At 43.3% G+C, this 14,410-nt stretch overlaps 1 protein-coding gene across 5 annotated transcripts in view; it reads left to right on the plus strand.

Moving 5' to 3' along the window:
* TSC1 (TSC complex subunit 1) overlaps positions 1 to 14,410 on the plus strand; it is a 60,533-nt gene that overhangs the window by 12,953 nt on the left and 33,170 nt on the right. For all 5 annotated transcript variants that reach the window (XM_054007291.1, XM_054007295.1, XM_054007294.1 and 2 more), the window contains 4 exons: positions 9,946 to 10,138; positions 11,050 to 11,153; positions 11,943 to 12,095; positions 13,510 to 13,654. In XM_054007291.1, the coding sequence (XP_053863266.1) occupies positions 10,033 to 10,138; positions 11,050 to 11,153; positions 11,943 to 12,095; positions 13,510 to 13,654 (508 nt within the window). In that variant the 5' untranslated portion in view covers positions 9,946 to 10,032. The remainder of the gene's footprint in view (positions 1 to 9,945; positions 10,139 to 11,049; positions 11,154 to 11,942; positions 12,096 to 13,509; positions 13,655 to 14,410) is intronic.

Here is a 14,410-nt window from a genome sequence, read left to right on the forward strand (position 1 = left end):
CTTTCACTCCTGATCTGTGTACTGAGCTTCAGGCTCTTTAAATGACGTGCTCTCTAATACAGTTCAGTACCTCGGGGGAGAGCCATATCTGAGTGGTAGTATGGAGATACTTTTTTAGATCACTTCAGCTTTAACAGGAGAAGTCCTTTGCCTCCTCTGATATTGTTGTCCTTAATGCGCTATAGAGGGAGGGGATTAACCATCATTTACTTAGAGCTGCCCCTCTTATCTACACTAGCTAAAGCTCATGGAGTGTTTCAGCAAATTATCTTTGCATCTGCAAAGGCTGACCCTTTCTGATTTCTAAGTTAACCTTGTCTTTATTGGGCAACTAGCCCTTGTTCTAAAATAATAAAGCTAATCCATTTTAACACTTTAATAGTGACTCTTGGAAAAAAGTACAACTTAAATAGTCTTATTTCTTTGCTCCAGATTAACCAGGTGATTTCCATGTTTGCTTTATTTTATATTAATGATATGGTATGTGATATATTCCTTGTTTAGCACAGTTCTAACTCTTATCTACTGGGATTTATTTTCTAGATTGTTCATGCTGTAAAATCAGTACAGTAGTTGCCTTTCTAATTTGGGTGTAAAGGTCGATTATAGAATAACTTCTAAAGTGAGACTTGTTAACACTGGTTCTCACTTGGAATTAGAGAGTTGTGATGTTTGCATTCAAAATGTCAAGCTGTCAGCACTGCAGTGTAAAGCTGACATCAAAACCAGACAATGATGGCAAGTGTCCAGTTTACTTGGCTACAGCCAAGGTAACTGGTTTCAACTATTCAGCCTAGATTTCAGTATTTGCAGAATAGAGATTATTGTAGTAAGCATAAAACCAGGCTCTCTGTGGTTACTTGATAAAGGCTTGTCTTTCTTTCTATCACAGAAAGAGATTTTAATAGGTAATAGTTGCTTATTCAGCAGGGACTGATCTGAGATTTGGTGATCTAGTAAATGTTTTAAATGGCTTTATACCATATTTTTCCTTGAAGGACCAGAAAGGAGGTTTCCCAGAAGCTTGAATAACTGAAATGAAAACTTCAAGAGTTTAGTCCTTCAATGTAGAAAAAGAGGGGAGACTTGTAACTTTAAAGTTTACATACTGCTGGTGATTTAGCATGTTGCTTGATTCACAAGTGAGATTAAAGGGACCTTCTACAGATTTTCTTTAAGAATACCTTACGCTAGAAGGCAGAGGGTGTGGGTTTTTTTTTGTTTTGTCCCCCGTCCTCCCTAAAGTGTTATGAAGCACTGCAGTTGCAAGTAGGATGTAGAGCGTATGGCCTTGTATATTTTGCATGGCGTGCTTCTGTATGAAAGATTCAAAATGTAATACAGCATTTTTCTAACTCACAGGCTTGCCCTCTATATTAAACTGAAGTAGTTTCTTTCCTGCTTTGACTGAATCGTCTCTATTTCAGTCCTTGTTTAGAAAAACATCTCAATACATGTGAAAAGGCTAACTGTGGGTGTGAATCTGAACACTGTATCCCACCCAGTTTCTTAATCCTGGGCATTAAAGTCCTGATAAAGTTGACACTGACTGACTCTACAGCTAAACAGTCTAACAGATAAACTACAGCATCCCATTCTGCTTGACCCATAATAGGCTGTGGTCTTCTCGTTGCTGTTGATTTGGCTCTTGACTTCAAGATAACAGAACAAGGTACTTTCAATTTGACTCATGTTAGAATTAAATGTTTCACCTTATGATGTTAGGAACTGAGATTTAACTATTTCTCAAGTGACTGGCTTGTTTTCTTGTGTTCACTTTTTCCTTTCCCATTATGCTAAATGCTTAGCCTGCTATTGTCCAGCTAAATATGAACGCTGACTTTGAGGGTTCCAAACACAAGATGACTCTTTTGCTTTAGGAAAATCCTAACACAGTCTGTTAGTCTTTAAGGTGCCACCAGACTCCTTGTTGTTTTTCTAACACAGTCTGCCATTCTTGGTGTATTCATGAGATTGTGATTTCTGCTAGTTGGGCAATAAACCAGGATCCCAGCTTTATTGTGCACTCGGAGCAGGGCGGTATATGTGTAAATCTGTGCTTTGACTCCTAATCCATTCAAGTTTATTTTTGCTCATTTCACTTCCTGTTTGTGATGTACTGTTAATTTTTTAAAGGGAACAAGTACAGTTAAGTGGGCAGGCTGTAGACTACTAAAGAATGTGACTTGCCATATTTTTCAGAATTTTACCTATATAGGTGATAAAATTATCCTCCCTGTAATTCATTTATCTTGTTTCATGAAACCAAGCAAGTAGTCAGAAATGTCACTATGCTGGTTTCTGCTAGTCTAACATTTTTGTATACCTTTTGGGTAAATAAAATCACCCTGTCCCATTTAGTAAGAATTTACATGTTTTAATATGGATGTAGAATAACTGCCTAAGACAGTTTGCTGGCATTATCTGGGGAGGTTGATATTGGTTTAGATTTCCTTTGGGTAAAATAAAGAATAGAACAGTAAATTATGGAATTTTGGCTACTAGTTATGAACTCAGCAGTGGCTTATGCATCCATGTATTAAAAATAGGAATCTGAAAGGTTAATGTAGTAAAACATTACTGTCATAAAAACTGATCTGAATGCAGTTTAGTTTTGCCCTCTGTATATTAATACAAATGTGCCACTCCATATTTAGGCATCTATATGTGAACAAGATTCTGCCTATCTCAGCAAAATTATCAAAATTCTTGTCAGCAGCTGACCTGGTAGACCATTTTTTGCTAATATGGTAAATATTTCTCCCTACCCCACAGAAACTACAAATTGCTAGTTTAGTCACAGGAAACCTAATGCAATTAGGCTGCAGATCATCCCTTTCCAGGTTCTAATCCAACTCCATACTACTTTTATTGGGGTCCCCTTACAGTGAATTGACAGATACCACCATGTTTCTTGGGTCATACTCTAGCATAGTTACCTTCATCTATACTTTATTACCTTTTCCCCCTCTCATTTTCCTTTCTCTACCCCTTCCCACACCAACCTTTCCACTCAGAGTTGCTCTCATTCACTAAAGGGCTATGAGCAGCTGGAAGACTGAGGAAGGGCTGTAAGTAACTCTCTGGAATGAGGCTGGATTGCAACTGACCTGAAAATATAGGAGGAGGAAAGAGATCTTGAGCATGTAGGCTACTTCCTGAGTGTAGCCTAGTATGTGTGAACTGTTCTGAAGCCTGGCTGCATTAGGGGCCACCATGGAAGAAGGAGCATTGGTGCTTTCAGGGAGCTATTGCCACTTTGTTCACAACTGCTTTCTCTTGTCGTCATAACTGGCTGACCAGATCTACGCTGAAGATTCATAACACTCTGAGACGGGCATAATCCAGGTGTCTCAGCCAACGTATTCTCAACAAAACAGCGTCTAATGTTCAAGGTTGCATATAATTTATTGGTTTTATTGAGAGTGAAGGGAAGGTTATAAACTTTCTCCCATGCATATGCATCCCTCATAGGTAAAATATCCCTAATAGCCTCTTCCATTTAACATTACAGCAGAGTGAGAGCTCTGCTATAGTTAAGATTAAGACCAATTTTTTCTGTTTAAAGCTCAATTCTAAGTGCTCTGAAATCTACATGGTTACATGGATTGACTTGAAAGTTGGCATGCCTCTTGAGGGCTTGGGTTATTTTAGTGATCCAAATTTGGGGGCATTTGACCAAAGGGTTCCAGAAATACAGCACCTAGGGAAAAAGAAGTTTTGGTTGAAGTTGACAGGTTCTGGCAACCTATCTTTGCTCACTGATAGAGCTCAAACCAGGGCTCAGCTCATTGCGCTGTGATCTCAAAGGTTATCCTAATAGAGTGCATGGCACCCATCAGCCGTTTGGGGAACATCCAATAAAAATCTTTTTTCAAAAGGAGTTTGCTTCTCCAGTTATCAGGCACACAAACAGATGTACATGCTCACTGTAATCTATCTGGAAAACTAACCTGTGTCACAGGGGCTGGGGGCTCTGAGGATGTTTTAAGTTCATTGAGTCTGAGCACCATCCAAGGCATTGAGGGGTCAAATCCAAGCCAGGGCAGAAAAGTAGGTATGCTGCTCCAGTCTGCCTCTCTCGGGGAGCTTTGGGGGGTATTTTGGAGAAATGTAATCTGACTACAGCAGAATATTCAGAAAGTGCTGAAACTATTTTAAAACAAGAAAACGATGCAAGCAAATGCTTACTGGGAGGGGAGCGTGATTGGGTGGAAGAGTAGGTGAAGGGGGAGAGAGGAGAGTGGGAAGGGGGTCAAGGGAGCGAGTGCCCGGAGAGCTGGGAGAGAATAGGGGCAGGGGCACGTCAGCCCCATATTCCCCTGCTCTGTGTTACTCCTGAGGGCATTCTGTGCCTAAAAATTCTGCAACTTTTATTTGTCAAATAAATGTGGAGGCTCCAGCATGGCATTGGGGAGCACAGGCCACTGGCTGCACAGAAGTGCGAGATCATTGTGCAGCTCCCCTTTGCCCCCCCAGGACCCAGACTCAGCAGCGAGGCCGCAACCAATCCTGACACAGTGCAAGGACGACCTGCCCCAGAAACACCCCAGGGCCCTGCCTTTCTGTTCCAGGTATGAGCAGGCAGGCTCAGCAAGGCAGGATCCAAGTGTGGAGGAGCTTAGAGAGGGGGGGGATCTAGATGTGGGTTGAGAGGGTTCAGTGGGAGGGGGAGCTAGATGCACAGGGGCTTGTTGGGGGGATTCTGGGTGCAGTGGTAATGGGACTCTGCAGGGGTGTCCAGGTGAAGGTGGTTAGGGCTCGGGGGAAAGGGGGTCTGGGTGTGGGGAGGATAGAGCTTGGCAGAGGGCTATGGGTGTGTGTGGGGGCTCAGCGAGGGGTCTGGAGGCTGGGAGAGTGGGGCTCAGTGGGGTGGGGATCCAGGTGCAGTGTGGGGTTGGTGGGGTGGGGATCTAGGTGTGGGTGGCTCATTAGGGTAGTTCAGGGGGAGTGTCTGAATGTTGGGAGGGTTGGGTAGATGGGGGAGCAGTTCCTTGTACAGTGATCCTTCCCCCTGCAGCTGAGGAGAGATGGGGAGGGGGAAGGGAGTAGAGTTTGCAGAGCTTCCTACATGTGGGGGAGAAATCTGGGAGTTGGTCTGACACAGCCCCAGATGCTGTGCTGGGAAAGAGGAAGTCCTGTCCTCCCCCACCCAGTTGGAACTAGCAACTGAGCCCGGCATCGGATAGGAGCCACCAGCTGAGTCTTTTCCCAGTCCCGCCCCACAGCGATTTATCTCTCTGCCGGCTGCCCTGGACACCCGAAACGTATTGCTGGGGAGGATCGCATGACTGCTCATGTGGTGTCCCGTGGCTTCCCTGTCAAAGTCATTTTTCTGTGGGGAAGCAAAGAAAACTACGGGGGACATAAATTCTGCATGTGCACAGTGGTGCAGAATTCCCCCAGGAGAGAGTGCGTGTGTGTGCGCGCACTGTCCTCTGGTCTGCAGTCCATCTACAGATCACATGGTATTTGACCCCCTCCCATATGAGCCAGGTTTTGGAGGAGGCTTGCCTATAGGGGAATGTCTGAGCCCCTGCTTCCTGCCCCTTGTCTGTGCCACGCTTGGGGGGGTGGGGCTGCCCATCTATGGCAGTCTGTTCCCCGCTTCATGTGAGCCAGGTTCTGCAGGCTCCTGAGCCCCTATCCCTACCCGACCATGCGATCTGAGATCTGCGGGGGTCCCTGCTCTGCTCCTTGCCCCATATGTGAGCTGGTATCTGGGGGACCCATGCCCATATATGAGCTATGACTCCCCATCTCTTCCTCCCCCCCCCCCCGTGAGCCAGATTCTTTGGGAGGACTTGCTTTTCTTTGGGGGGTCTGAGCCCCACTCCCTACACCTTATGTGAGCTAGGAGCTAGAGGTCCGTGCCCTCTGGGGTTGTCTGAGCCCTCTCTCTGCCCCCCTCCCCATGCGTATGCCAGGATCTGGGGACCCCTATCCATCTATGAGGGGGCTGACCCTATCCCTGCTCCCCTTCATATGAGCCAGGTTCTGGGTGGGGCTTCCCTTGGTGGGAGTGTCTGAGCTCCTCTCCATATCCCCCTTGTGAGCCAGTATCTGGGGAAGTCCTCTATCTCTGGTTGGGGAGCTTAGAACAGACATGCTCAGAGCATGTACCAAGAACACGCTGCTGGGGTGAGGAACTGAGAGTGGGTATGCTTGGCACACATCTGGAACTTGCCAGCAGTGGGGAAGGTAGAAAGGGAACGCTCACTGATGTGAATGGAGCAGCTCTCAGTCTGAGTTATTGTTTCAGGCTGTATTCATTTCCATTAGGTACTCTCAGCTGAGAACATCTTGTTGAGATGAATGGGCCAATTAATAGCTCTGTCTATGCTACTACCTATGTTGGCAAAACTTACGTCACTCAGGGGTATGACTATTCCACCCTCTGAGCGACATAAGTTACACCGACATAAGCGCTAGTATGCACAGTGCAATGTTGGCAGGAGAGCTTCTCCCTGCTGACAGTTTGTCGTTCGCAGGCGTGGGTTTTTTTAATGCCAATGGGAGAGCTCTCCCCCATTGGCGTAAAGAGTCTTCACCAGACACACTGCAGTGATGCACCTGTAGTACTGTATGTGTGGACATGGCCTAAGTTTGAAACCCACCCTGGGCAGAAATCTGAGTTTGACAGATTGCCCCTTTTCAAGGTGCCACTTGATGTGCTGATACACCACTGAGCCTACCTGTTGTGCCAGCATGGGCCCCCTTTAACCTGTCTTGCTGAGCCCGACTCTTAAGCCTTCTCTAGCACACGCACACAGGCAGGGCCGCACCCCGCTGCAGACACAGACTGAAGTCAGTGCTGTGTGAGAGGATTCACCCAGCACTCATGTGTACACCCCTTTTGGAGAATAAACCCCAAATAATACTGTCTTGCGCTGTAGGGAAATGTATACAATGAGCTCATAAATTCACCCCCTCCCTCAATGTGGAGGAAGATCTGCACAACTTCTCCCCCCCCCACCCGTTAGAAATTGCACAAATGGGGTTTAATAATAAACCAAACAAATTTATTAACTATAAAAGGTGGATTTTTAAAGTGATACAGGGATAGTAAACAGAACAAAGCAGATTACTAAGCAAATAAAACAAAACATGCAAACTAAGCTTGATTCACTAAAGAAATGGGTTACAAAATGTAATTTCTTGCCTTAAATGTTGAGTTAGGCAGGATGCAGAGTTTGTGTAGCTCAGAGTTCCAGATATTTCTTCTTACAGACTGGACCCCCGTCTCAGTCTTTCCCTAGAAAGTTGAATAGAAAATAAATTACACGTGTGAATGCTCACTGAAAGGGGAGGGGTAAAAGAGTAGGTGGTCGTAGGAGAGAGGATTTAGGCCTGAAGTGAGGGATAGGGGTATTATGGGGAGAAGAATAAATGGAAATGAGGGGTTGGGGAGGGCTCATGTTAAGGGGGAAGAAGTAGGGATTAGGAATAGGTTGGAGAATGAGGAGTAGCAGAGGAATTTGGGAGGGAGGGGGGACGGTCAGCCCTGAATTTTCCTCTTTGGTATGTGTACTCTAGGATGTAGGGAACCTCTACCCCCCTGCAGGGGTCTGAGCCCCTCACCTTGCCCCTCCATATGAGGTGTGGGGACTGAAGGTAATACATGTTTAAACATCTGAAAACACCAGAAAATAAATAGTTAAGATGCACATCATCCATGTGGGGTCAGAGGGAGCTGATCAGAATGTGTGCGGGAGGTGCTAGGTTTGGAGGAAGGGCAGATTAGGTGAATTTGCGGCCTGGGAGGGGAAGACTGGCTGAAGCAGAAGTCCCAGCTGGTAATGGGAGTGAGGGGCCCAGCTCTGTGCAGCTTGTCTACATATACAAGGCAGTTTACCGCCCTTCAGTAAGATGCTGTCTGTGATACATGTATGCAGCAGCATACGGCAGGAGAGAGCAAGGAACGATTTTTCGTATGTATTAATGGCTTCTACAGTGTCAACTAATGGCTTAATAGGATGGGAAAGGGAGGGGGAGCTGGAAATGTTGGCGGGGGCTATATGTTGTGGGGGAATAATGGGCCAGGGTGTGGAGAAGGAAAGAGAGAGACATCTTCTCTCAGTACTTAAAGTTACTGTAACAACCATGTAATAAAACTGTCAAGGTTTTGGGGCATAGACCATGGATGAGATTTCTCTCACCAGCTCTGTTAGCAACTATACACTGGATATATTTCAAAGCATGATCATTATCCCCATTCCACTATCACAAAATATACAGGATGAGAGAGGAGCACTGAAAAATCACATAGCAGCTATGCGGCTTCATGGAAAGACCGCTTGACTGGGACTATATGCATCCGAAGAAGTGGGCTGTAGTCCACGAAAGCTTATGCTCTAATAAATTTGTTAGTCTCTAAGGTGCCTCAAGTACTCCTGTTCTTCTTTTTGCGGATACAGACTAACACGGCTGCTACTCTGAAACCTGACTGGGACTATTCCTAGCTCTGCTATTGGCCTGCTGGATGACCTTGGGCAAGTCATTTTACCCCTCTGTGCGTCAGTTTCCCATCTGTAAAATGAGGATAATGTTGTAAAGTTGAGATTTTCTGGTGAAATGCAGTATATAAAAGCTAGGGATATGTTTACGCTTAAACCACTACAGTGGTGCAGCTGCGCTGCTGTAACACTTCAGTGTTGACACTACCTATGCTGATGGGCGGAGTCTTCCATCGGTATAGTTAATCCACCTCCACAAGTGGTGATAGCTAAGTCAACAGAAGATGGCGCTAGGTTGACAGTAGAATTCTATACCTGGGGTTAGATTGGCATAGTTACGTGTCTCAGTGGTTTGTATTTTTCACACCTATGAGGGACATACCTATGGTGATGTAAGTTCCCAGTGTAGCCCAGCCAAGGGTCTTTTGATTATTCCATAGTTACAGCAGCATATCATCTGCAAACCGTGTGAGAACTATAACTGTCTAAATGACCACTATCGCCTACCAACAAATGCTTTTTTTTCTGTTTAAAATCTTGGAAACTAAATGGCAAAAAATGTCATTAATGCAAAGTTAATGTTGCCTGGGGGTAGCTTGTGCCCTTTGAGAAAATTAAATTCAGCAAAACTCAGACTTGTGAAAACCAGGAAATATAGAGTCATGGTAAATTCCAATGCAACTTTAACTTTGCCGTCTTTCAGCGATGCAGCAATACACCCATGATACACACATTCTCACTCAGTCCACGTTACAGTGAAAAGACAATCTGCCCTTGCCCTGTGCTCAAACACTCTTCTCCCAACACAATATCACACTTAAAATATTTAACAATGATTTCATACCCTTTTATAATTCCTGCACTCTTGAATGCAGGACACCCCCCCTAAATTTATCCTTTCCTGTACCCATCATTAAATCCACAGACTGATCTCGTATCCCACTTCACTACTAGCAGTAACCATGGCAAAGAGACCCCAGTGCCCTGCCACTGATACAACTGACACAATTCTGTATTTGAAATAATGTGGACTGAAGCTTCATGGTACATATGCACCTCTTTCCTTTGATAATATAATAGGGGACTCAGGCCCAGATCTCCTCAATCACAGCTCTCCCAAACTGCTCCAGTATATTCCTCCACCATTCAATACAGCTATACTTAACACTGTGACTAGAGGTGGAGTGCCTGCATATAATTCCCATTGGCTGTTGCCAGCTCTAGTGGGGCAGAGTTAAGGTTGCCTGAGCATTTACTTTAACTCTGTATTTCCTGATTTTCAGAAGTTTGAGTTCTGCTGAACTCCATGTTCTGGAAGGGTACAAGCTATCACTGGGCATCCTTAACTCTGCACTAACAAACTTTTTTGGCATTTAACTGTCAAAAAGGGTAATATTGCAGCTACCAGTAGAGCAGTGATGAGGTCTTTGAGATGAGAGAGAATGAGGGAGATATGTTCTGTTATCTGTACTCTGCTCTGTCTTTCCAGTCTGGTAGGGGCACCAATGAGGAACCTGAAGAAGTTTTAACTTGCACATTCACATAACACGTGCATAAGCCTATAGTAGTAAACAGAATGGCCCAGCAAGCAAATATTGGTGAGCTCTTCTCTATGTTGGATTCTTCAGTTCTGCTTGTCCAGGAAGATATAACAGCTGTCTTCAAAGATAACCTCAACTCTGGTATGTGCCTCTTAGATGTTAAACTGGAGGGCTGGAGGAAGCTTTGTATAGAAATAAGCAAAAAGTTGGAAGTTCCCTATCAAATCTACTCATTAGCTCCTGCAAATGTGACTTACTTTTAAGAAACCCTCTATGTCAGAGGCAGTGATTGCATCAAGGATTAATGCTCCTTATGTTCCTCTGGTTAAAAGAGACACTTCTTGGAAGGTCTGATAAACTGTAACTCCTGGTTCCTTGAGACTGTCTTCTTGACCCTTTTATAAGGTTACTAGGGTTTTGTGGTGTACTAAAGTAAATATGCACACCCTGGTTGTAAGTAGATATCACGCTCCCTTCCTACCAAGTATGTCCAAAAAGTGAAAGTGTTTCATTCACTTTACTCATTTCAGACAATGACTTCCTCTTGTGAAATGCCATTCTTCATTTTGCTTTAGGAATGCTTTCTGCTACCACCAAGAGCATTCCTAAGGCTATTAGTGGACCCATTTTAGTGTGGAACAGCATCATTACTCCCCTTGCCCCTAAACTTGCTTCATGTGGAGAACGGAGGAGGGAATTGAACTGATTGCCAGACTCCACCCAGCAGCGTGGAACGCTGGATGTAGACTCTCTACGAAAGTTTAGTCAGTGTCACACATCTAATCATTTAGTTTGGGACACTTTAGGAAATCCTGTTGTCAGTTTTTAGAAAGGTCTGCTTCCTCTCTCTCACCAAGCTAGACAATCAGAAAGACACTTGGGGATGGGAGAATGTAATTGGGAGGTCTCATTTTTAAAAACCTGGGTAACTTCCTAGAGGCACTTGTAAGAATGTTGTTCAATTCTGCAATTACTTTAATCTTTTACAATAGAAAATTTTTGTTCATTATAACCTGTCCTATTCCTTTTTGTTGCTGACAACAAACTGATAGACCGTGGACCGGTGCTTGTGAATATGCTAGTAGATTACTACTTGGAAAACAATTCTCAGCAGGCATTGCAGATCCTGTCCACACTGCAAGAGCCTCATGACAAGGTAAAATAACTTACAGTTTTTGGAGAAAATGGAGCATGGCAGATGTTACTCTAGTATTAGAGAAGCTTCTAAATAGGCGGCCAGTTAAAATTCTTCTTTTCCCTTGATGTAGAATCAATTGATGTGTTTTATCTGTGTAGTAAGAGTAGGTTAGTTTAAAAAAAAAAATCTCAAACACAAAACTTCATTTTGTTTCATGGATTACTTAAACTGGGTTCATGACTGCAATCAACTTTACACCTTGATCACAAGAAATGAAATTACAAAGCTCATAGAAGATCTTTCATACAGATATTTAATATCTTTTACTTGTAATGTAATTGCTTTACAGCGCGCGGCAGCAGCTGCTTATTACTGTTACTAGATTTGTTACCCATTGAAGGGAGGGGGAAGCGCAGCTGCACAAGAATATACAGGGATTCTGCAGGCACGTGGGAATTTTTTAAATGAACACTTGGCAAAACTAACAGCTGTTTTTTCTGCAATGGCTGAATACTTTGGAGCAGAATGTGTTTCCAAGCACAATGACAAATTCTGTTTTGAACAACATTTTGTTGTCAGTATCACCACAGAGAGACTTAATCTGTATCCCTGTGTTGTACTCACAGGGTTGTATTCAATCTGGCTCCCTAGACACTTGTAAAACACATTTAATTCCTATAACTGAGAAGAGCAACTTATCAAACATACAGATTGGTGTCCTTTCCTGTTCATCAGGTACCTGTAAATATTCTGTAACATTTCATTTCATTTTCTACTCTCTGCCCCCTCCCCCAAATTCGGTTTCAGCACCTACTGGACAAAATTAATGAATATATGGGCAAAGCTGCTACCCGTTTACATACTCTCTCACTGCTGGGTCATGTGATAAGACGACAGCCATCTTGGAAACATAAACTTTCTCAAGCACCTCTCCTGCTTTCTTTACTTAAGTGTCTTAAGGTAAGAACTATGTCAACACTGAGTATTTATTGTATGTGTTATAAGGGGCCCTTGCTGTAATATCTGGGTGCCATTTGCATAAATTGGTTAGGGGAAAGGAAAATTTTGACAAAATAGTGAGTACGTACTCCATTTCCATTGAAGCACACTGGTGGAGGAAGCTTACACTGTCACTTCCCACATAGTAGATGTTCTGTGGATCCCTGACAACCCTAGGTCAGACTGTTTCTTGTTTTACAAGCACTGAATTTCCCTAAATTGTACAACTTTGTATCCTTAGCTTTATGAAAACATGTAAAATGTTAAGACACTAAAGTTAATATAGGGAGAAAACAGTGTTTTGTGATTAGCAGGAAGACTGCAAGTCAAGACTCTTAGTTTCTTTTCCTTCCTGTGCCACTAACTTGCTGAGAGAACATGAGCAAGTCACTTGACTGTCCTGTACTTTTGTTTCCCCATCTGATAAATTAGTAATTATATACCCTATGTGTATCTCACGTGAGTGTTATGAGAATAGATTGAAGTTTGCAAAGATACATGAATACAAGGTACAGAAATATGCATAATTAGTTATAATAGTAGATTAGCATTAGTAGAGTCACTATTCATAAAGCTTTTTTTTTTTTTTCTTTCTTTTAAATTGGAGGCATCAGGCAGACAGAATTTACAGTTTAGGACCTCTTCAGTTACCTTAGATTTACCATGCAACAGTACCTTCAGCTAACATCAGTATTTTGTTTCAGCAGTGCTCAGTTTTTTGATGTGTATTTCAGCAATCTGACAAACTGATTGTAGCTAACCTCAAGTTTTAATACTGAAGCTTTAAACTCAAGATACAGATTATTATACTCTGGTCCAAATGGTTTCATTTTTATCATGTATTTGGCCTTGTTACTATAACAGATTTACTATTTAACTTGTGTGGCTGCACACAAAGAGGCTTGTACGCATTTAAGAGATGTTAACATGAGGACAGCTGGGGTCTAGTTTTAGTCGTCTGCCAGCTATGTGGGGTTCCCATATCAAATTTCAAATCTCTTGGGCTCTGGAGGCAGAGCCTGTTTAGTTCTAAACAGGCAGAGGTAGGTATACCGGTAGTGGTTCTCTCCATTCAGATAAGGAACAGGTATAAAGACTGCCTTTGAAGGAAGTCAACAAATTCTTAGGCAGCAGGTCAGTCGTTGGAAGACAGGATAGTAGCTGGAATCCCTGACTTTCTCTTGGGGATCTGCAAGATTAAAGGGGCAGGTGTGATAGTGAGCCAAAGTTTGGTAGGTTTAGATTAGGCATCCTTAAAGTAAGGAGCCTTGTCAGAGTGTAAATATGTGATGTCCATTGTGTACTAGTGCTGCGTCATGAAAAAATGAAACTTTTCCATTTGAATTCTGACTAATATGACTTTTCTTCATTGCAGACTGACACAGATGTAGTAGTACTCACCACTGGTGTCCTAGTGTTAATAACCATGCTGCCAATGATTCCACAGTCTGGCAAAATGTACCTTCATGATTTCTTTGGTATATTTGGCCGTCTCTCATCCTGGTGCTTGAAGAATCCAGGTGAGAGATGTGACTTTGTTGCAAGTATGATTCAGTAGCACCATTTCTCTGACTGCTGGCGAGCACTCTATCTTGGGAGACTAGTGGTGGGCTGCAGTTCTGACTCTTGGGGTTAGTTAAATGGGGAAAATTAGATACTAAACGCAAAAGCTATTCCTTTTCTTTGACAGTTAATGTCTGGGTTTTGCTCTTGTACCATGGCGCTTATTGGTACAACACTCTGAAATGAGGGATTCTGTGATGCTTTAAATTCAACAGTCCTGCTGCTGCCCCTACATGGCAGGAATGCAACTCTTAGAGCTCTAAGGATATGGCTGGACAGTTAGGTCTAGTAGATGGAAAGGTGAGAGAGAAAACAACTAGCTTGAACCAGGTGCCAGTTTGAAGGTTCTCAGTTACGAGTGTTAGCTATGGATGCAGGAATTTCTGACAATGCTTCTGAACCAGTAATCACTAAAGTACTGGTAGTATTCGACTTTTCATTTTAACATTGATTGGTCTTAGTCCATTCTGACAATCCATAAGCCATTTTGGGGCACAATTCTAGAAGTTGTATGTCTTCTGTCTGTGTGACCCTGTGAACAAACGCCATAGTTGAGTATATAGAGGTGTGATTTAGAAGGCCATTTTGGCATTGACTCATATCATAGCTGCTCCTACAGGCCGGAAAGACAAGCCAGTAGTTACACAATTCAAAGCTGTGATATTTTTTTCCCCTGTGGTTATCAGATTTTTATTTGACTTTGAGCTGAAAGG

This window comes from Malaclemys terrapin, chromosome 17 (genome assembly GCF_027887155.1).
Source record: "Malaclemys terrapin pileata isolate rMalTer1 chromosome 17, rMalTer1.hap1, whole genome shotgun sequence".
Classification (NCBI taxonomy): Eukaryota; Metazoa; Chordata; order Testudines; family Emydidae; genus Malaclemys; species Malaclemys terrapin.